General features: G+C 44.9%; 1 protein-coding gene across 8 annotated transcripts in view; it reads left to right on the top strand.

Moving 5' to 3' along the window:
- Positions 1 to 23,899, top strand: part of TP53BP1 (tumor protein p53 binding protein 1) — a 176,121-nt gene that overhangs the window by 136,051 nt on the left and 16,171 nt on the right. For 7 of the 8 annotated variants that reach the window (XM_029574967.1, XM_029574966.1, XM_029574969.1 and 4 more), the window contains 6 exons: positions 5,810 to 6,102; positions 6,619 to 6,798; positions 7,368 to 7,795; positions 13,879 to 14,070; positions 15,248 to 15,466; positions 16,326 to 16,541. In XM_029574967.1, the coding sequence (XP_029430827.1) occupies positions 5,810 to 6,102; positions 6,619 to 6,798; positions 7,368 to 7,795; positions 13,879 to 14,070; positions 15,248 to 15,466; positions 16,326 to 16,541 (1,528 nt within the window). The remainder of the gene's footprint in view (positions 1 to 5,809; positions 6,103 to 6,618; positions 6,799 to 7,367; positions 7,796 to 13,878; positions 14,071 to 15,247; positions 15,467 to 16,325; positions 16,542 to 23,899) is intronic. The other variant, XM_029574972.1, reaches the window with a different exon arrangement.

Raw genomic sequence — 23,899 nt, 5'->3', positions numbered from 1 at the left:
GGACGTGCCGATTTTATAACATGCGGGCGGGTGCTCCATTCGCACGCACGCGGAGGGGGACGGTTTTTTTCAATTATGCACAGTGACACAAACGGCCTTTTTCCCAGTTCTCTAACCCTATCCATCCTTCCCTTTTCCCCTCTTCTTCCCGACTCCTAAACCTACCCTACCTATCCCTACTTTTTTTTTGTTTTTATACTTACCGCTCCTCTGGAGCAGAAGTAAACTCCGCGCGGCTGCCGGCACGCGCTGTCCCGACCCACCCCACCCCTATCAGCTGGCCCAGCACTTCTGCACGTATCGGGGGTTATGCGGGTGGCCGGGCCCTTTTGAAAATGCGCGAGCAAGGCCCGGCCACGTGCATAACCCCTGAAGTTTACTCACACGGGCCTTTTCAAAATTCACCCGAAAATGTATTACATGCATTTAAAAAGGATGAAGAAAGACCAAAAGACTGTCAGCATGGTTTAATGGCGAGGTGATAGAGGCAAAATCAAAAGGACATCTTTCAACAAATGTGAAGCGCACACAAATGAGGGAAACAGGGAACAGCACACGCTATGGCAAGTTAGATGTAATAAGGCAGGACAAGAAATAATTTTGAAAATAAGCTTGCCAGAGGAGTACATTTGAAGCAAAAAACCTGTGACAACTCAGTTGGACCTCCTGGATGACCAATGAGTAAAAGGGGTGCTTAGGGACAAGAGGAAATAGCAGAAAAACTAAATTATTTGCTTTACTGAGGAGGATGTTTTGACCTACCCACACCAGAAATGTTCTTTGATGCTGATGATTGTGAGCAATTAAAGCAAATACTATGAAACAGGAAGATTGTAATAGATAAAACTGATAAACCAAAGAGTAACAAATCACCAGGACTGGATACTATTCATCCTAGAATTTTTAAAGAACTCAAACATGAAATTGCTAACTTGTTACTACTAAACTGTAAGCTCTCATGTAAAATAGCCACAGTAGCCTAAAGCCTGGAGGATGGCCAATGTAATACTCATTTTTAAAAAGGGCTCCAGGGCGATCTGGGAAACTAGCCTTACATTGGTGCTAGGAAAATGATAGAAGCTATTCTTAAAAACAAAATTCCTTGTCCTTCTGCTCCACCAGTCGAGACAATGTGGGTTTAGTCTCCTCATCCAGCAATTGGAGCCAGAGTTGTTGTTTTTTTTTCTTTTTTGATGACATATCCTGAATGTATGTCATGCATGGAACCAGATACAGCCAGTGTTATCTGCTAGATGCTTGTGGACAAGCCTCGATTTTAATTTTTTAATTGAAGAGAATTTTTATGGCTATTTCATGGTTGTGATATAGCCCTTAAACTATTTTTGAGTGAAATTTATCTTAATGGGCCAAGCTCCTGTGGCTTGTTCTCTGAAGTGATGCGAGCCAGGACAGCAAAGCAGCTCATTTACCCGTATGATGGGGTTTGTTTTCTCTGGGAGAGCACTACCTGTGTAGTATGAGCCAGGCCCTTTTCAAAAAAAGGGATCGTCTGCTTACTCTCTGAGCTGAAATGCTTGTGGAGGCCAAGTTCCTGCAATTGATAAGCCTTGCAGCAAAGCGTGCTGCTGACATTTGGAAAACTCACCACCTCTTGTCAGGACTCAAAGCAAACCCACTAACTCAAGGACTTCCATCCTGGCTCCCATCCCTTGAAGGTGGTGATAGGTTGAGCAATAAAAGACAGTTGACAAGAGAAGGTAACATTCTCTTTTATTATTCAAACTCCCTTTTACCTTTTTCAAGGCAGAAAAAGAACAGTTGCTATCAGCTGGCTAAGGTAAGACATACAGGCTATGGCTTAAAAATAAAATAGAAAAAGAGAAGGGAAAAGATACTTTCAGTTTGTATTGGGAATGGTTTTTTTAAGACTTGGAGATATTTTCTGAGGATTTCCATGTGCCAGTTCATATGTCTGAGTGCTGTGTTCTCTGACCAATAAAAGGCAGCAGTGTCTGACAGCAGATAGTGTGCAGCTTGCAAACTACAGAGTAAGTCATCAGAGCAAGCTGACAATCTGGGATCCTCCTAGCCTGAACCTGGTGCACAAGTATATTTTAAACTCTGAGACATTCCCAGAAAGAGCAGCTAATGGTGGTTTCTTCTGTTGTGTCTGGAATGCCGCCATCTTGAAAACTCTCGAGCAGTTAAGGCTCTGCACAGCCGCATAGAATTTAACTCTCCAAGGGGCCAATGCCATATTGGGCACTGAGCTCAGTGTGCCACTAAATGCGCAGTTGGACGTGCTAGTCATACGCCCAATGGGTTAGCACATTCAAAATGCGCGTCCATACCGGCGTGTAGCTAATAGCGCTCATCAAATGCAAATGTCATGCTGATGAGGCTAATAGCTAGTACCCCGATGTTTAAAAAAAATCACCAGGAAATAATAGTAAGGTTTTTTATATACAAACTCCCTAAATGTTCTAGAGGGGACTATCACTAGCGTGTCTAGATTGGATATTAAGACAACAGATGCTTATTTTAAAAGATTGGGATGCCTTTTGCCAGAATTGTTTCACTCAAGGTTGAGCAAAGTGATGAGTACGTGATACATAAATCAGTTAGTCAAGGGTCATAAAGCTATCATTACTCTATTTTTAGTCAATAATTAGTTGAGGAACAATAAGTATACTATGTAACAGCAGTAGCATTCATAAATATCAGCCTGCCCCTTCGGGAACGCACATCTGGTGGAGGGAAGCCCATTAAAAGCTACAGGTAAGCCCGAAATTGCTCCTTTTGCGCCGGACCGACCAACCCACCTGACCTGCCTTCATTGCGCCGCCGCCTGCTCGCCTCCCGCTCGATGCAGTCGGCAAGAGAGACCCATCGAGGTCCAAGCCCCAGGCTGCAGCAGAACTCAGCCGCACAACGTGATCAGCCCGCCCCTTCGGGAACGCACATCCAGTGGAGGGAAGCCCTTTAAAAGCTACAGGCAAGCCTCCGGCGTCGCGCGCCTCCTGAGTGCACCTCCTTAACACCAACTACCCTTCAGACATTAGCTTCTTCTGCTCGGCCCTCTCTCTGCAATCCCTCTGACTAATAGGGCATCCTCCTACAGCTTAAACTCACCACACCGATCTCCCTGTGTCAATCTTCACTCACACTCTACACTCCCCACAGCCCAAAGTACTTCTCCTAAGGAACTGCTCCTGTTTGCCCCCATCCCCCTGAAGTTGGTGCCCCTGTTCATCCTTTTAGACACACTCCCTCCCACTCACTCACAGTGCCATCGCCATTGCCTGCCTCCCCCACCACGGAGCAACCCTTCACTACACACCAGCTCCATCAACAACAACGTCATGATGCCACTCTACCCTATCCCTATCAGGAAACTACGATTCACTTCAGGAAACCTTGCTCACTGGATGTCCTCAAAGCTCATCTCTCCAATGAACTCCATAACCTAGACCTCTCCAACCCAGACTCAGCCTTCTCCTCCTGGCACAACATCACAAACTCGATAGCCAACAAAATATGCCCGTTGTCGGCGAAAGTAATCAACCCAGCCAAGAAAAACAAACAACCATGGTTCTCCCCAGATCTACGGAAGCAAAAGCAAGAACTCAGACACAAAGAATGCAACTGGTGCAAGGCCCCTTGTCCGAACACATTGAACACCTACAAAGCTGCCCTTCACCACTATAAGATCCACGACCTCCAATTCGATGCCAAAGCGCTGTTTTCTTATGTCTCAGATCTCACTAAAGTATCTGCCCCAGCCATCCCCGATGACCAAGCCCAAACCAAGTCCAACAAACTCGCAGCTTTCTTTCCTTGGTTGGAATTTGTCAGAATTCTAGCCGCGGCATTCTGAAGCATCTGAAGGGGTTTAGTGGTGGACGCGGGGAGTCCCAGCAGGAGGGCATTGCAGTAATCTATCTTGGAAAATAGGGTAGCCTGGAGGACTGTCCTAAAGTTGTGAAAGTGGAGGAGTGGTTTAAGACGTTTTAGAATTTGTAGTTTGTGGAAGCAGTCCTTGGTGGTATTGTTGACAAATCTCTTTAGGTTCAGTCTGTCATCTAGAATGACTCCAAGATCTCTGGCATGGGTCACCAAGGTTGTGGGGGGAGTCTTCTGAGGAAGGTCAGTGTGCTCTGAGGAGATGAGGAGGAGTTCAGTCTTTGATGGGTTAAGGACTAGATTTAGGCTGGTGAGGAGGAGGTTGATAGAGTGCAGGCACCCTTCCCAGAACTTGAGAGTTTTGGGTAGGGATTCGGTTATGGGGATCACGATCTGCACATCATCCGCATATAAGAAATGCTTTAATTTCAAATTTGCTAGCAGCTGGCATAGGGGCAGTAAGTATATATTAAAGAGCGAGGGGGAGAGGGATGAGCCTTGCGGTACTCCTAAGGTGGATTTGATGCTGTGGGATTCTTTGTTGTTTATCCTGACTTTATAGTGTCTGTTGGTAAGGAACGACTCGAACCATCTAAGAACTGTTCCCGTAATGCCAATGTCTGAAAGGCGATTTAGTAGGATTGAGTGATTAACGGTGTCGAAGGCAGCAGATAAATCGAGTAGAGCTAGTAGGTATGCTTTTCCTTTGTCAAGGCCCATAACAAGGTGATCAGTGAGAGATATTAGTAGGGATTCGGTGTTTAAGGATTTGCGGAAACCAAATTGAGTCTGATAGAGAATTTGTGGTTGTCCAGGTAGTCTGAGAGTTGGGAGTTGACTAGTCTCTCCATGATTTTAGCGAGAAATGGCAAGTTGGAGATGGGATGGAAGTTGGAGAGGTCTCCTGGGTTTAGGTTGGGCTTCTTCAACAGGGGTTTCAGGGTGGCAAGTTTTAGAGCTTCGTGGACAGATCCTTGAGATAGTGAGCAGTTTATGATTTCTGCCAGCGGCTTGGCTATAGTGTCCAGGATAGAAATGAGAAGTTTAGATGGGATATGGTCTGAGGGGTGAGTGGAGGGTTTCATTTTCCTCAGAATGGATTCAATCTCCAGTGATGATGTGGGTTCGAAGGTGTCGAAGCTGGCTCCCAAGTACAATGAGGAGTCGGTGGGAGGGAGGGGGAGAGTCTTGTTGGTAGCGAGGAGGGAGACAAGGTTGGCAATCTGTTCTGCCATAAAATATTATAGTCTGCTGGACAACTTTGCAAAATAGCTAATGCCCACTTATTATTAATCCAGGTTTCAGTTATACAAATCAAATCTGCTTTACTATCCACAATTAAATCATGCACATATAGCCAATGTTTATGAATTGAATGAACATTAAGCAACAAACATTTCAAATCCCCTACCCTATTTCTCCCAACACAATCTCCCAAAATCTCAGCTACTTTTAAATAACATTGTTCTCCCTTAACCCTCTTGTGTTACAAATCCCTAAACATTTCTGAAAGTTCCATAAAACCCTTTGTTTCACTGGATACATAGGTAGAAGGCTACAAAAAAGGAGTAAGTGCCTTAGAATTGTTTGCTGAGCTTCTTAAAATTTGTGAAAGGAGAAGATTGCTGGAATCCCCCAGTTCCTCAGACTAGCCCTCTTTAGTCAAGAATCCATATTTTTTATTTATTTATTTAAAAACTTTTCTATACCGTCGTATAGTAGAGCACCATCACAACGGTTTACAGTTAGGCACAAATATGTCGTTTCTAATTTATCCAATAGCTAATTTATCCTTAGCTAACGTCACACACCTGCATTCATCTTGCCTGCCTGTTTGCCTTAATTCTATATTTTATGCAGATCCCCCATAGTCTGCTGTCCGACTGCCTTTCACCTTCGTCTGCATAGAGAAGATCCCTTATGTCACTCTTTCTTTTTCCTTCAGGAAGCTGATGAGCCAGTGGTTGAGTGCCAGGAGTATGAGAATGAAGTCTCATCTTCCCATACTGCAGGATCATCCTTGACCTCCGGGGACCTTGCAGATATCAGCTCCCTTTCTTCCAAAGCATCAAGTCTGCAACGTACATCCAGTGGGGCAAGCAGTGGCTTGTCTGCAGTTCACAGCGGCAGTGGCTCGGATCGAGGCAGGGGGACTGTCCATCTGAAAGGAAAAATGAGTGCGCTGGAGCCTGGAGAGTTTGCTATACCCAGTGGCAGGGGGGCTCCAGGAAAACTGAGGTGCATATGATGTTCTCGAAATGCACGTAATACCAGTCTGCTGGCAAATGAAATGTGTTTAGCATAGCAGAGCGCTAGAGGAAACATCATGTTCATACAGTGAGAAAGTAGGAGTGGTATGGCTGGAACCCAGAGGCGCCCCTAACAGGGGATAGTATTTCATTATATCTTTCTGGGTCTTTGATCTTATGTGATGAAATAGGAACCCAAATTCCATAGTTGTAGTTACTGAGGACAGCCCTTGTTTGATGGGTGTTTTTATTTGTCTCTTTAAAATAGCATCTTGAACTGTGACGTCATGGCGTTAGAAACAATGGTGATGTGACCAAAGCCATGACGTGACCATCACAGCCATGTGTAATAGTGAGTGCTTGAGACAACTTGGACATAGCTCAGGCAGGAAGTCACACAAGCTTGCATTCTGCGACATTCAGGGCACAAGGTGTCAGAGCTGCATGGATTTTCTGAGGCAGTTCCTTTACATAGCAGAAGGCTGACTTGTCTTCATCTCTTCAGTCCTAGGCGAGGGGCCAGCCAACCAGGGTCTCCAATTCGACTAGGAGGCCAAGTAGGCACGCCATTGTGCGAGGAGGATGGTGATGCAGTGCTTGGCATCAGACAGGGGAACAAAGCATCTATAACAGCTCGTGGGCGAGGGAGAAGGGGGCGTCCTCCCTCCCGAGGAACTGGAACAAGGTATCCTAAAAACACTAGGATGGAGCTGTTTGAGAGCTCTCTTTTTTTATGTCTGTATGACTGGAGTTCTCAAAGTCCCATTCACTAGCACTAGAAAGGTTTCTTTGCTCTCTGCATTTCTAAAAGGTGGAAACCCTTTCCCAACCTTTATCAGGTTATAAGAGATCTGGAGCACAGACTTTCTAATGTTGGTTATGTTGCAACATTTAATGTTGTATTAGAGCCAGTTAGGAAAATACACCAACACTGAAACTCTTAGGCAGATTTTGCTAGGGCCAAATACAGAGATTAGGGTGGATTATAAGGAGAGATACTTATTACAGGAACAAAAGAGAAAGGGCTGAGGAGATGGAAGGAGGAACAGATTTGTGGTAGAAAATAGGTAGGAGAGAATAATGTATTTGTGTATCTGTAGGCCAGCTCTCTGTCTTCTTGTTCATCTCCTCATGGTTCTTGTCCCTTCCTCTTGAGATCCCATAAGAACAGCAGCTCTTTCTCTTCTCCCTTTTGCTGGTCGTCTGTCTCCACCTTCTGCAGCTCCTGATGCCGGCTTTTCCTTATCCCTGCAGGGAGACAACACTAACAGCGCAAGTGTGCGTTGATGACCCTTCAGCTGCAGCCTCTATGGATGAGGAGTCGTTTCCTCGCATTGCTGCTCGTCCCCTGGACTCTGGCAACCAGCCAGATGCTGGAGCACCCACGTTGCGTCGAAGTGATTCTCCAGAAATCCCCTTACCAACAGCCACCAGTATTTCAGACAACTCGGACACATCACATGGCAGCAGCTTTGTTGGGCTCAGGGTTGTAGCCAAGTGGTCCTCAAATGGCTATTTTTATTCGGGAACAATCACGCGGGACGTTGGAGGAGGAAAGTACAAGTTACTGTTTGATGACGGCTATGAATGTGACGTCTTGGGCAAAGACATTTTACTGTGTGACCCCATTCCACTGGAAACAGAGGTGACTGCGCTTTCTGAGGATGAATATTTTAGTGCAGGTATGGGAACAGGGGAGCCTCTCAATTTCTCTTTTCTTTTTGGAGTTTTTCTTTGCTATTTGCAATGTGATTTATCTAATCCTGGACACATGATTATTTAAAAGTGTTTGCCGGTCTGGTAACATCTTTGGTTAATTTTCAAAAGTATTTCCATGATTAAAGCCTGGTTTTACTCACAAAAATAGGCTTTTTAAAAATTACACATGATATTGGGTTCCCTATACGTACCTGGATCAGTCCAGACTCCTGGGTTTATGCATCCCTGCCAGCAGATGGAGACAGAGAAAGTTTCAATGACACTGTTTCATAATCTCTGGTGCCACCTGCAGTCTGGAGAGTTCTTTATTTTTTGTGAGCCTTTCCTCCCAGGGTTGTTTGGGTCCTAGTGGATCCTTCCCTGTTTGGTTGAGATGGATGAGCTGGATGAGCTGGAAGTTGGGGACCTTTTTGTATGCTCGCTCCATTGGTCTGTGGGGTGTAAATGATGGTCCAGATCCCTCCCCTTCACGAGGCTGCTTAGGTGGCTGTGGGGTCAGGGCAACTAGTGCTTTCTGGCTCAGCTTGCCTTTCCTCCTCTCTCCTTTTTTTGAATTTGACTGAACTTGAGCTGGACAGCTCTGTGCTCCATACGGAGGAGAAGTTGGCCAGATTTGTTTAAAGTTGTTTAAAAAAAAAAAAGGAGCTGTCTGCCGCTGCATACACGTTACTCTGCTGTTTTCTCTCGCTGGTGTACTTGTTTATAATTTTATTACGGTGCAAGTACACCAGCGAGAGAAAACAGTAGTGTAATGTGTATGCAGCGGCAGACAGCACTGGAACAAAATCGCTAACAGCAAGTATAGCAGCGAGAGCAAACAGCGAGTACAGTAGTGAGAAAATAGCAAGAGAAGCACGAACAGAGCGCGATTGTGAAATAATATTGAAAAAATATCGAGGATGAAAATTTGAAGCACTAAGGTGCTTGGAACTAATTTAATAATGGAGTGTTAGAAGTGATTTTAAATTTTGGGTGTCACAAGTGGGAGGTTGAAATTTAAAAAAAAATCTTTTGAAATAAATGAAATTGATGGGAAAGAGTAAATGTGGTAATTGTGAGTGCCACATACATGAAACTGGTTGCAGCCCTTTGTGGGCAAGAGCCCGATGACAGTAAGAGCACACTATTTTTCTGATACAATTTCCCAAAGTAGTTTGTAAAAATATTTAATCTTGGAATATATAAATGATAGGTTCTTTTATTATTAAAGCTTTATCCTTTGCCAGAACAGACTTTGGAGCTCTTTTCCCTTCCAAAGGTGGATGCTTCAGTGCCGACGGTCACAAAGAAGATGACTTCCCATTGCAAGTTCCACAGCGTTGAAGGATGTTCAGGATCGGAAGTTGGAGATTCACATCAAGAGGATCTTTGAGGTTTTTGCCCTGAGTCTGCGGGCAGCTATCTGCTCCACCTTCAAGCAAAAAGTGTGCCTGTGCTAGGGACATCAGGATGGGCAGGCAAAATCTGGTGACGAGGCATCTAAAGCTGAGCGCTTTGGAGGCGTCAGTGGTGTACATGGCAGATGCATTAAATGACTTGGTGAGAACTTTGTGGCGTATTATGGGATCCGCTGTGGCTGCATAACTGGTTGGTGGATGTGTCATCTAAGTCTGTTGGGATTGTTGCCTTTCAAGGGATGCCTTTTGTTAAGAACATAAGAAATTGCCATGCTGGGTCAGACCAAGGGTCCATCAAGCCCAGCATCCAGTTTCCAACAGAGGCCAAACCAGGCCACAAGAACCTGGCAAGTAGCCAAACACCAAGAAGATCCCATGTTACTGATGGCCAGTAATAGCAGAGGCTAATTCCCTAAGTCAATTTGGAGAGGATCTAGAGTACTTAAAAGATTTGGGAAGAGAATAAGGTGCATAAGTTGCCGGAAGATAAGCCTAAGGGCAAACGGTCTTTTCAGTCTTGGTTGTCGTTTCATGATGTTAGGAGGTCTCGTCATGTGAGAGGAGTCCCAGCTTTGCAGAAGCAGTTCACTCCTCAAGGTCAGTCCTGGGGCAGTCCTTTCGAGGCGGTTGAAGGCTATTTAGGGCTTCCACAGGAAGTGGGGCTACAGGGGCCAAATCCTCACAATGAGGCGAGGCCAGTCCACTCCGCTGTTCCTTGTATAGGGGGTCTTCTAGCGTGATTTTACGGGGAGTGGGCCAAGATCACTTAGGATTAGTGGGTCCTCAGCATAATAAAAGATGGTTACACATTAGAATTTGCTCGGCCAATTCGCAACCTGTTTCTAGTCTTTCCCTGCAGGTTGTTGGAATAGCGTTGGGCGGTTTGGGAGACTTGGACAGGTTACTGGGATTAGGAGTGGTGATTCCAGTTCCTCAGGGCGAACGGGACAAAGGTCAGTATTTCATTTACTTTGTAGTTCCAAAGAAAGAAGGTACTTTCTGTCCGATTGTAGACTTGAAACGGGTAAAAGTGGCACTAAAGGTCACGAGTTTCTGGATGGAGACCCTGCGGTTGGTAATTGAGATGGTGCGCAAGGTTGAGTTTCTGGCTGCTTTGCACCTGACAGAGGCGAACTTACATATCCCCAATTGCTGGGATCACCAGCAGTTTCTGCAGTTTATGGTACTGGGTCAGCATTTCCAGTTTCAGGCTCTCCCTTTTGGGCTAGTCACAGCGCCACTTACATTCACCAAGGTAATGATGGTGGTTGCGGTGGCTTTACGGCACAAGGGAGTGCTGGTGCATCTTTATCTAGACAACTGGCTCATCAGGGCAAAGTCGGCGGATAGTTGTCGCTCTGCAATGCAGAAGGTAATAAAGCTCTGGAATCTCTAGGCTGGGTGGTGAATTTGGCAAAGAGGCTACTGATTCCGTCTTGGACTCTTGACTAACTCTTGACTATTTGGGGGCTCAGTTCGACACGCTGAAGGGCAAGATGTTTCTGACGAAGGAGAGAGTATGCAAGTTACAGAGGCAAATCTGGCGCTTGTTGGCTTTGCAAGTCCCCAGAGCCTGGGATTTTTTGCAGGTGCTCTGCTCGATGGCTTCAATGCTGGAGTTAGTACCATGGGCCTTTGCATATATGAAACCACTACAGAAGGTTCTGTTGGCACAGTGGAATACGTTGTCGGAGCAGTTTCATATGCCCGTACCGCTCAAGGGTTATGTGCGGGACAGTCTGTCTTGGTGGCTGCTAATGTCCAATCTAGTTCATGGTGTCGACCTGGAGGTCCTGGATTGGGTAATTCTTATGAGCGATGCAAGTCCTTCTGGATGGGGAGTAGTATGCCAGCAACAGTAGGCCCAGGGCACTTGATCAGCGGAAGAAGCCTCTTGGTCTATCAGTCACGTAGAGACCAGAGTAGTGAGGTTAACATTACTTGTTTTTCTGCCTTTGGTTCGAGGCCAGTCGGTGAGGGTCTTTTAGGACAATGCGACGACTGTAGCATACATCAATCAGCAGGGAAGAACCAAGAGTCGAACAGTGGCCCAGGAGGCTCAGGAGTTAATTCTTTGGGTGGAACAGCACTTGGTTCAGATAGTTGCGTCACATATCGCAGGGGTCAAAAACGTCCAAACGGATTTTCTAAGTTGCAGGATGCTATATCTAGGGGAGTGAAAGTTGTCCAAGACAGCGATGCAGCTCATCCAAGAGAGGTGGGGCTGTCCCCATGTGGATCTAATGGTGACTCGTTTCAGTGCAAAGGCATCTCACTTTTACAGCTGAAGACGAGAATATGGGGCCAAGGGAGTCGACGCTGTGGGGATACCCTGGCTTCAGGGGGTTCTACTTTACATATTTCCCCCTTGGCCTCTGGTAGGCAAAGTGTTGCATCGGATAGAGAGACACTCAAGTGAAGTGGTGGTCACATCGGCCGTGGTTCACCGATCTGGTCAGCATGGCAGTGGATGGGCCGTTATGCTTCAGTCATCTTCCACGCTTTCTTCGTCAGTGCCCCATATTTTCAGACCAGGCCGATCGCTTTTGTCTAGCAGCTTGGCTTTTGGGATGCGGCGTTTGAGACAAAGAGGGTACCCAGAGGCGGTCATTGCTACTCTACTGCAAGCTAGATGGATGTCTACTTCGTCGTATGTCAGAGTCTGGAAGGTTTTTGAGGCCTAGTGTAAAAAGTACAGGCCTTACGGTCTTCGGTATCTCAGATTTGATCTTTTCTTCAAGAAGAGTTGATCCAATGCCTGGCTTTCAATTCTCTCAGAATTCAGGTAATGGCTCTTGCTTGTCTGCAAGGTAAAATTGAAAGTTTCCCATTGTCTTCTCATCCCGATATGGGTAGATTTCGGGGGGTTAAGAATTTGCGCCCTCCAATGAGGAGAGTTTGTCCATCCTGGAATCTTAATCTCATTCTCTGAGAGCGACTTTAAGGATTTGACTTTAAAGGTCATCTTTTTAGTGGCCATTTGTTCTGCGAGGAGAATCTCTGAGTTGCAGGCTTTATCTTTCCACAATCTATTCCTTCAGATCTCAAACTTAGGAGTGTCCTTGCGGACAGGTCTCTCATTTCTTCTGAAGGTGGTATCTGCTTTTAATGTTAATCAGATGATAGAGCTTCTGGCTTTTACGGAATTGGATGCTTCTGCATCTCATGCACGGGAACTTAAGCTGTTGGACATCTGCAGGGCTTTGTTGAGATATCTCAAGGTAACGAATGATTTTAGGAGGTCTGATCATCTTTTTATTTTATGGAGTGTTTCGAAGAAAGATATCCAGGCTTTCAAGACTATCATTGTGAGGTGGCTCAAGGAGGCTATTGGGTTGTCATACATTCTCAAGGGGCACCAGGTACCTGAAGGTTTGAGGGCTCACTCTACATGGTCTCAGGCGACCTAGTGGGCGGAGGCTCAGTTAGTTTCACCACAGGAAATTTGTAGGGGATCCGGAGTCTCGGTCGTTTGGCGAAAGTGTCTTGCGAGCGGGACTCTCCAGGTCCCACCCTAAGTAGGGAGCTTTGGTACATCCCAGGAATCTAGACTGATCTGTGTACGTACAGGGAAAGGAAAATTGGTTCTTACGGGCTAATTTTCATTCCTGTAGTACCACGGATCAGTCCAGAACCCTCCTGATCTATGGAAGTGGAGAGTCATCCACTAAGCTGTAATTTTTTGATACAATCTACACATTTTTCAGGTTATGGAATACAGACATGTTGGAAAAGTTTTTACAAGTTTTGCAAGTGTTTTGTGCTTGGGTACAGGTCAGTACTGAGGAACTGCAGGTGGCACCAGGGATTATGAAACAGTGCCAGTGAAACTTTCTCTGTCTCCATCTGCTGGCAGGGATGCATAAACCCAGGATTCTGGACTGATACAAGGTACCTCAGGAATGAAAATTAGCAGGTAAGAACCGATTTTCCTATAAATTTGCACTCATATGTCATGTTCACGTGTCAGTGTACCCAGACTGAGCAGGGGAAGGGTTTGCACTTACATGCATGTGTTTGGATTTTAAAAAGCATATATGAACATTTTCCCCAAAACCTTTTGCATGCATTTTAGAAGGTGTAATTGTGTGTTGGATACATTTGGAGGGATAATTTTCAAAGTGAATTTATGCACATAAGTCTGCTTTGAAAACTGGTGTAACTTACGTGCAATGTTACAAAATTATCCCTTGATATATTACATTAAGTGCCAAAGGGGTGTAGTATAAAGGTATAACATCTTGTGTATTGTGCACAATGAAGCAAATTACAGAGCAGACCTCTGGGAAAACTGCAGATCTCTATGGACAATCGACAGGCAAATGTGTCGAAGACTGAAGTTACCTCGGCACTGATTGCTTACTGGAGTCTGCAGCTTTATAGCAAAGCTGCATTTTGGTTTTCTTCTTTTCTGGGGAGCTGAACTCTTTGTATTCAATTATTAACTGTTCTTGAATTTTGAAAGCCTATAGCTCTACCACTGGGCTACTCCCACTGCCTGTTGCAGCAGGACTGGCTCTGTGGAGTGATTTGGCAGCGCTGGCTGAGGGGCCTGCACAGCCTGCTCGAGCAGTGTTTGCCATAGTGCATGTTGTGGTGGGTCTTTGAGCTTGCCTCTGAGGTGGTAATTTGCTCTTCCTTGCTGATAGGTGTCGTGAAGGCACACAGGAAGGAATCCGGGGAGCTCTATTACTGTATTGAGAAGGAAGGTCAGAGGAAATGGTACAAGAGAATGGCAGTAATCCTCTCCCTGGAACAAGGAAATAAACTCCGAGAACAGTACGGACTTGGCCCTTACGAACCTGTAACACCCCTTACTAAAGCAGCTGATATCAGCCTTGGTAAGAGATGAATTTATTTCTTTAATATCATTTATTAACTTTTTTTTTTTTTTTTTTTAAGAGATTCACCCAGGGAAGTGTACAGCAAGGTAAATTAAAGTAGACATATTAAATTGTTACAATAACAACAATGTAATACTCATAATAATAGCACAATGAAACAAGCAGATAATAGAAGGTCATTGGAACACTAATATAACACTACTATAAAACTCATAATGTCAGCACAGTGTATATCAACATCGCCATGCACATATTAAACCCTGCACCTGCACCCATGTTAGGCCTTCCTCTACGACTCACTTCTTTCAGCCCAGTTCTCCTGTCGAGGACCGTGCTGTACACAACAAGGACTCAACCGGGTCTTAAACTCTCTTCACAAATGGGTTTTTTTCAAGCTGGATTCCATCGCTTCTCCAACTGCACATTCTGAACTGTGGGAAAAGACAGAATGGTCACATGTCTATAAATAAATATATAAAATGGAGCTAGGACAAAAAAAAGCTGAGGGTTGTAAGGGAAACTTTAAAGAGTAACACCTAGGGCCTGATTTACTGAGACATTTTTCTTTTGTATATGTAAATCAAGCCCACAACAGCTATAAAAAAAAAAATAAAAATTGAGGTAGAGGTTCTGTATAGTTCCTGCACTTCTCTTCCCTTCAGAATGAAAATCAAAAGGGAGCAGCAAGGGGTGTGCTGTAAGAGCTTTCTGGGTTTTCAAATTTTGCCGCTGCTGCTCCCATTGGTGGATTTTTTTTTTTTTTTTTAAACTGAGTGACTTGCAAGGCAGAGAGAAAATCCTGTTCAGAAATGGGCAACTTCTGCTAGGAGCCATGGAAAATGTAAACTTTTTTTTTTTTTTTTTTTTTTAAAACAAAGGATTTATAAGCAATCCAGAAAGAAAATAGGGACCTCTAGCCTGAGAACACCACTTTAAGTGGGATACCTGCCTAAGAATTGATGCAGTTGTCTCAGCCATGTGGTTTTAATCAGTATTGAAATACATTTTGATACACACAATAATTCAGCAGGACTAAGGGCCTATGGGGTGCTCTGCCAGAGGATTTGAATTAGTCTGCCCTCATACATCTTGGCTATGTGGCAGTGAAAGACTAGATTTCATCTGTCATCTTAGAGAATGAACAGGGAACTTACTGTCTTTTTTTTGCTTTTAGATAACCTAGTGGAAGGGAAACGGAAACGGCGCGGTAACCTCAGCCCTGCCACTACTCTGACCTCATCCAGCTCCTCCAGTGTAAGCACCCCAACTCGCAAAGCAACAGAGAGCCCCCGAGGAGCTGCCAGCCTGCTATCTGGAAAGAGAAAACTGATCAGCTCAGAAGATGAGAGGTCCCCTTCCAAACGTGGGCGCAAGTCCACAGCAATAAAACCCAGTAAGCAGTTTCCTGTGCTGTTGCTGATGGGTGAGATCTTGCTATCCCATGTGTTTGCTTGCAGCTTACAGAGTTGATGAAGGGGCTAGCCTGACAACTCCTCCCCCCCCCCCCCCCATGCAGGATGCTGCAGGATATTCTTTATAGCGGGTGCTGATGAAAGAGAGAGATCCCCAGAATAGGTAGAAGTTTCATAGTAGCATAATATGCACACCAGGGCTTCCCAAACCTGTTCTGAGGACCCAACAATTGGTCTGGGTTTTAGGATATCTACAAAGAAATATTTTGTTTGCGTTTCCAGTGTATGCAAATTTCTCATGGATATTTGTTGTGGATTTCCTGAACGTCTGACTAGTTGTGGGGTCCCCAATCCAGGTTTGGGAAGCCCTGATATATACTTATTAAAATTAAAACTTTGCTCTTCAGGGATTCATGGACAGGAGAGGAGTCATCAAATGGAGAATAACAGTAGTATGTGCATGTGTGATGGGGGTTCCGGTTTACAGTGGTCTGGAACACTTTCTCTTCTTGTGCAAATGGTGAATTAAGGCTCACATGTTAGGAAATTCTATGCCTTGGCTATAAAGGGTAATGGATTGATCAGTATCCCTTCTACCTGGAAAGAGAAGAGGAGCTTTACCTGACTGAAGACTGCCATGCATGGAAGAATTGTGACAAATTGGTAAACCTGTAATTTATTCCTGGTTGTAATCCTGCCACTGTAGGACAAAAACTCATTTTGTCCAAAAGTACAGGCAAGTCCAGAACTTTACCACCTGTCAGTGGATGAAGTGATTCTAGCTCAGGTGGGTCCTTAAGGTGTGGCAGAGGGTTAACTATGGTTCTGACATCTATGCAGGTGGTGTGAAGGCTGGAGAGTTCATCAGCCCCTGCGAAAGTGGAGATAACACTGGAGAGCTCTCAGCTCTTGAGGATTGTCATGGACCTGTACCCCAGAGCAAGACCCTCTTTCTTGGGTATGCGTTTCTTCTCACGACAGCAACAGCTGGTGATAAACTGGCAAATCGGCAGAAGTTGCAAGATGGCCCTTCTGTGAGCAGTGAGGAGGAGGAAGGTGAGACTGATAAAAATGAAATATTGTTGGTTTAATAAAACAAATGCTTTGTATGTGTCTGAGGGCATAGAGGACGGTATATTATGCTATCTTGACTATCCAGACCAGCAGTTGTCAAACCTATTTGTATTTTTAGGTATTTCGAGGTGGTGATTATATTTTTGCTGTAAACTGCTTTGGGTCACTTTTGGCTCTGGGTTTAGGTAGGGCCTATAATGAAAGGATGAGGGTGAAAGGGAATAGACCCAGGAGTACTCTAAGGAAACATTTCTTTACAGAAAGAGTGGTGGAAACATGGAACAGCCTCCCTGTGGAGGTGATGGAGACCAGGAAAGTATATAAATTCAAGAAAACATGGGACAAGCACAGGGGTCTCGGAGGGAGTAGTAGGGATTGAGAGCTGAGCAGTTGGCAGTATTGGACGGACTAGTTAGGCCAGTCTTTTTCTACCATCGTGTTTCTTTGTGTTATTACTGGGTATGTAATTTGGGAGGGTTGTGATCCTGCCTTTCCCTTAGTGAGAGTCGAGGATAGTTTGGGGTTTTGGATTAAGGGTGGAATTTTTTGCATGTTGTACTTATATTCTTGTAAATGGCTTTGGATCTCTTTTGGGTGTGGAAGGTGGTATATAAAAGTGAATGTTATGTTATATTACGTTAGTGTAACTCTCCTGGAGGAAGGAGTGGGCTGGGAGCAGCTTTTAAACTAGAACAAGGGGGAAGCTGACAGTCACTCAGCAGTGCATGGTTTGGAGGAATGTATCCTTGAAGGATACTAATGAAACAGGAGAGTTAGGGCATCCCAACAGAGAGGGTCCAATAAAAGCAAGCGTAGTCCATGAGCCTATACATAAAAAAATCACCTGAGCTAAAGATTTCCAAATTATCCTTATCAACTGAAAAGCAGGTTGTTAATACAAACAAAAAACACTCTTTGAAATGTCTGTATGCCAATGCCAGAAGTCTAAGAAGTAAGATGGGAGAGTTAGAATGTATAGCAGTAAATGATAAGTTTGACATAATTGGCATCTCAGAGACCTGGTGGAAGGAGGATAACCAATGGGACAGTGCTATATCAGGGTACAAATTATATTGCAATGATAGGGAGGATCAACTTGATAGGGGTGTGGCACTCTATGTCCGGGTAGGTATTGAGTCCAACAGGATAAAGATCATACAAGAGACTAATGCTCAGTAGAATCTATATGGGTAGAAATCCCATGTGTGTTGGGTAAGAGTATAGTGATAGGATTATACTACCGTCCACCTGGACAAAATGGTCAGACAGATGATGAAAAACTAAGAGAAATCAGGGAAGCTAACCAATTTGGCAGTGCAGTAATAATGTGAGATTTCAATTACCCCAATATTGACTGGGTAAATGAAACATCAGGACATGGTAGAGAGATAAAGTTCCTGGAAAGAATAAACAACTGCTTCATGGAGCAGTTGGTTCAGGAACCAACAAGAGAGGGAGCTATTTTAGATTTAATTCTTAGTGGAACACAGGATTTGGTGAGAGAGGTAATGGTGGTGGGGCCACTTGGCAATAGTGATCATAAAGCAGAGTTGCTTACCTGTAACAGGTGTTCTCACAGAACAGCAGGATGTTAGTCCTCACCTATGGGTGACATCACAGGATGGAGCCGAATCACTGAACACTTTTGTCAAAGTTTCTAGAGCTTTGGCACCTACTGGGCATGCCCAGAATGACACCAACCCTGCATCCAGCAGGGGTCCCCCTTCAGTCTTGTCTTATAGTAAAAAATACTTGCGAAAAATAAAACAAGAAAACGTAAATGAACCCAACACCGCCGGGAAGCGGGCGGGTTTCATGAGGATTAACATCCTGCTATCCTGTGAGAACACCTGTCACAGGTAAGCAACTCTGCTTTCTCACAGGACAAGCAGGATGGTAGTCCTCACCTATGGGTGAATACCAAGCTGAGGATGCCCAAGCAATGCACCAAATGTACCCAAAGACGTGCAACAGGCACAACAACTGGGGTGGAATTTGGTAAGGGCATCCTGAACCCTAATGGGTTGGTGGAAGGATGTTGGTACTTCAGTTCGCAAATAAGTTGCGTAGCACAGACTGACCGAAGGTGGAATCTTGTCTGTCAGCCTTGTCTAAACAATAATGGGCTGCAAAGGTGTGGAGGGAGCTCCATGTAGCAGCCTTACAGATGTCAGCAAGCGGCACCGAGTGTAGGTGCACTACTGATGTTGCCATGGCCGTGACAGAGTGTGCCTTGACCACGGTCTTGAAGTGAAATGCCTGCCTGCTGATTGCAAAAGGAAATACAGTCCACTAACCAGGAGGAGAGAGTTTGCTTACCCACAGGTTTACCCAGTTTGATGGAATCGAAGGAAACAAACAAATGAGTGGATTTTCTGTGGGCAGCTGTACAGTCTAGATAGAAAGCTAGAGCACGCTTACAGTCAAGGGTTTGCAGAGCCTGATCTCCTGGATTTGAATGGGGCCTGCGAAAGAAAGTGGGTAGTATAATGGATTGATTAATATGAAACTCCGATACTACCTTCGGCAGAAACTTAGAGTGAGTGCAGAGTACTACCCTATCATGCAGAAGTTTAGTGTAAGGCGGGTAGGTGACTAAGGCCTGTAACTCACTAACTCTGCGAGCGGATGTGATTGCCAGAAGAAAAATCACCTTCCAGGTGAGATAGCAGAGATCACAGGAGATTGCCGGTAGACTTGTCTCTTGGAATCTCTCCTAAAAGATCTTTTGGAAGAGGAAGAAAGATCAGAAGGCAGTAAGGAGAGCTGGCGCGGAGTTTCTTAGTGGTCCTTGAGCTGCACCACTGCTTCTTGAATCTTTTCTCCAAAAAGATTATCCCCCTTATAGGGCAAGTCAGCTAACCTCTCCTGTACCTCTGGTCTGAGGTCTGAAGACTTTAGCCAGGGCCATCTCCTCGCACTAATTCCTGCCGCTGATACTCTGGAGGCGGTGTCGAAGATATCGTATGCCGATCGTACTTCATGTTTGCCAGCATCTAGGCCTTTCTGTGCTAGGGCATGAAGTTGGTCCTGGAATTGCAGAGGTAAGGCTTCAGCAACTTCCTGAATCTTCATGAACAGGGCACTGTTGTATTGGGTCATGTACAATTGGTAGGAAGCAATGCGAGAGATGAGCATTGAGCCATGGAATACACGCCTTCCAAATGCATCCATGAATTTTTGTTCTTTTCCTGGGGGGAATGGAAGAATGAGGTTCAGAGTGTCGTGCCTTCTGGGCTGATTCCACAACCACTGAGTGATGATCTGATTGAGTTCTCTGGAAGCCAGGGGCTGACTGAACTAGGTAGGTGGCATCTGCCTTATGGTTGACAGGTGCCACAGAGCCAGGGTGTTCCCAATTTCTCTTTAAAAGGTCCAAGAGGATTTCATGAATAGGGATAGACCTGATTTCCTTAGGAGCATCGAGAAACTGGAGAAGCTCCAGCATCTGATGCCTAGAGTCCTCTTCAGTCTGACGCTGAAATGGAACTGTTTCGGACATTTCCTTTACTAGGTTGATAAAGGACAAGTCCTCTGGAGGAGAACACTTCCTTTCATCAGGAGGAGAGGGCTGTGAAGGCAGATCATCAGTATCCTGGAACAAATCATCGGTCCAAGGATCGTAAGGCTCATGACCAGCTCCCATATGATCATCAAAAGGGAATAACGGTGTTCTTCCGAAAGGCCCGGGCCTAGGCATCGATGGCCTCGGAGGTGGAATTGAAGGCATCGATAGGGGCATGAGGGAGGCATCGACGGAGGTACCGATGGAATGGCAACATCGATGGATGTATCGGTGGCAGCACTCCGGAGGGCGGAATGGAGATTAGTGTTTCTTCTTCTCCGATGACAAGGGTATCTGTGAGGAAGGAATCGGGGCCATCTGTTCCCTCGTATTCACCGGTGGAAGGGCACCGATTAATGCATCCATTCGTGCCAATAGCTGTGCAAGCGCCATAGGTATCAGATCGGTGGCCGGATCAGGAACCGGCACCGGCATCGATGGAGGTTTGAACCCCTGGAGTGCTTTACTGATGGCCTCTTGGATCATCCGATCCAATTCCTCACGGAAACCTGGGGCATGGATGCCCGGTTTCGGAGTAGGAGGCAGCACTGGCATAGCCAGAGGGTCCACCAGTGAGAGTGGAATCGCGGCTCCCGGCACCTGTTCAGGTGGGGAATGCCTTGGTGACCCAGAGACAGAAGAGGAAGGGGCCTTTTCTGTACGGGACTTCTTTGTCGGTGGCTCAGATGACGTCGATGCCGAGGGCTTGCCTGTATCGGTGGCCTGAGCTTTTCGATGGCGGTGTCGATGTTATTCTCGATGTTCTCCTCGGTCTTTTTCCTGAGAAGAAACAGAGGGGGTCGACACCCACGGTGTCGTCGAAGCCGGTCTGGCAGCAGCAGTTTCCCAGTGCTGGTGCGAAGTAGACGGCAGTGGTTCAGACAACGTCGAAGCTATCAACGGAGTCGGGGTTTTTGACCGAAAGAGAAGACCCATCTTCTCCAGCCGAGCCTTGCGACCTTTTGGTGTCATTTGGGCACATTTGGTGCAAGTAAAGACATCATGGTCGGACCCCAAACACATCACGCAGACCGTATGAGGGTCAGTGATGGACATTGTTTGAGTGCAGTCGGCGCACCAACGGAAACCCGACGCCATGGCCTCGACAAAATTTAGCCGCGTGCGGTCGATGGCCAGTAGGCCGCGAGGGGAAAAACTCGATAGGAATTGGCCGCAAGCAGGTAAAAAGCATACCATTCGACCGCGGAGCAAAGTTATCAATAAGGGGGACCCCTGTGGGGTAGAACATTTTTGAATTTTTTTGATAAAGTTCCGTGAGGAAAAATTCCTGTCAGGAATCTCTGAAGAGCTCCTTAACCCGCATGGCTACTGCTGCACGGAAAAAAGAAGACTGAAGGGGACCCCTGCTGGATGCAGGGTTGGTGCCATGCTGGGCATGCCCAGTAGGTGCCAGTCAAAGTTCTAGAAACTTTGACAAAAGTGTTCCGTGATTGGGCTCCATCCTGATGTCACCCATGATTACCATCCTGCTTGTCCTGTGAGAACATGAACTAATAACTGGAAGGGGGACAATAAGTAAACCTACAGCTCTAACACTAAATTTTCAAAAGGAAAACTTTGTTGGAGAAAACTGAAAGGTGCAGCTGCAAAGGTTAAAAGTGTTCAACATGCATGGATATTGTTTAAAAATACAATCCTAGAGGAGCAATCCAGATGTATTCCACGCATTAAGAAAGGTGGAAGGAAGGCAACACGATTACCGGCATGGTTAATAGGTCAGGTGAAAGAGGCTATTTTAGCCAAAAAAAAAAACTTTCAAAAATTGGAAGAAGGATCCATCTGAAGAAAATAGGAAAAAGGATAAGCATTGTCAAGTTAAGTGTAAAACATTGATAAAACAGGCGAACAGAGAATTTGAAATGAAGTTGGTCGTAGAGGCAAAAATTCATAATAAAAACTTTAAAAAATATATCTGAAGCAAGAAACCTGAGAGGGAGGCAGTTGGACTGTTAGATGACTGAGGGGTTAAAGGGGCTTTTAGGACAGATAAGGCCATTGCAGAAAGACTAAATTAATTCTTTGCTTTTGTGTTTACTAATGAGGATGTTGGGGAGATACTAGTTCTGGAGATGGTTTTCAAGGATGATAAGTCAGACAAACTGAACCAAATCACTGTGAACCTGGAAGATGTAGTAGGCCAGATTGACAAATTAAAGAGTAGCAAATCATCTGGACTGAATGGTGTGCATCCCAGGGTTCTGAAAGAACTAAAAAAATGAAGTTTCAGATCTGTTAGTTAAAATTTGTAACCTATCATTAAAATCATCCATACCTGAAGACTGGAGGGTGGCCAATGTAACCCCAATATTTAAAAAGGGTTCCAGCGGTGATCCGAGAAACTATAGACCAGTGAGCCTGACTTCAGTGCCGGGAAAAATAGTGTAAACTATTCTAAACATCAAAATCACAGAGCATATAGAAAGCTATGGTTTAATGGAACACAGTCAACATGGATTTACCCAAGGGAAGTCTTTCCTCACAAATCTGCTTCATTTTTTTGAAGGAGTTAATAAACGTGGATAAAGGTAAACCGGTAGATGTAGTGTATTTGGATTTTCAGAAGGCATTTGACAAAGTCTGTCATGAGAGGCTTCTAAGAAAACTAAAAAGGTCATGGGATAGGAGGCGATGTTCTTTTGTGGGTTACAAACTGGTTAAAAGACAGGAAACAGAGAGTAGGATTAAATGGTCAATTTTCTCAGTAGAAAAGGGTAAACAGTGGAGTGCCTCAGGGATCTGTACATCAACCGGTGCTTTTTAATATATTTATAAATGATCTGGAAAGGAGTACAACAAGTGAGGTTATCAAATTTGCAGATGATACAAAATTCAGAGTACTTAAATCACAAGTGGAATGTGAAAAATTGCAGGAGGACCTTGTGCGACTGGAAGATTGGGCATCCAAATGGCAGGTGAAATTTAATGTGGACAAGTGCAAGGGGTTGCATACAGGGAAAGATAACCCATGCACAATGTTAGGTTCCATATTAGGAGTTCCCACCCAGGAAAAAGATCTAGGCATCATAGTGGATAATACATTGAAATCGTCGGCTCCGTGTGGTCAAAAAAGGTTTGGATAAGTTCTTGGAGGAGAAGTCTATTAACGGCTATTAATCAAGTTTACTTAGGGAATAGCCACTGCTATTAATTGCATCAGTAGCATGGGATCTTTTTAGTGTTTGAGTAATTGCCAGGTTCTTGTGGCCTGGTTTGGCCTCTGTTGGAAACAGGATGCTGGGCTTGATGGACCCTTGGTCTGACCCAGCATGGCAATTTCTTATGTTAGGAATTATTAGGAAGGGAATGGTGAATAAAACAGAAAATGTCATAATACCTCTGTATCGCTCCATGGTGAGACCGCACATTGAATACTGTGTACAATTCTGGTCTCCGCATCTCAAAAAAGATATAATTGCGATGGAGAAGGTACAGAGAAGGGCTACCAAAATGATAAGTGGAATGGAACAGCTCCCCTATGAGGAAAGACTAAAGAGGTTAGGACTTTTCAGCTTGGAGAAGAGACGACTGAGGGGGGATATGATAGAGGTGTTTAAAATCATGAGAGGTCTAGAATGGGTAGATGTGAATCAGTTATTTATTCTTTTGGATAATAGAAGGATTAGGGGGCATTCCAGGAAGTTAGCAAGTAGCACATTTAAAACTAATCTGAGAAAATTATTTTTCACTCAATGCACAATTAAACTCTGGAATTTGTTGCCAGAAGATGTGGTTACTGCAGTTAGTGTAGCTAGGT

The sequence above is a fragment of the Rhinatrema bivittatum genome, chromosome 13 (genome assembly GCF_901001135.1).
Source record: "Rhinatrema bivittatum chromosome 13, aRhiBiv1.1, whole genome shotgun sequence".
Taxonomy (NCBI): domain Eukaryota; kingdom Metazoa; phylum Chordata; class Amphibia; order Gymnophiona; family Rhinatrematidae; genus Rhinatrema; species Rhinatrema bivittatum.
Note: the sequence above shows the minus strand (reverse complement) of the source record. Positions and strands in the feature narration are given on the sequence as shown.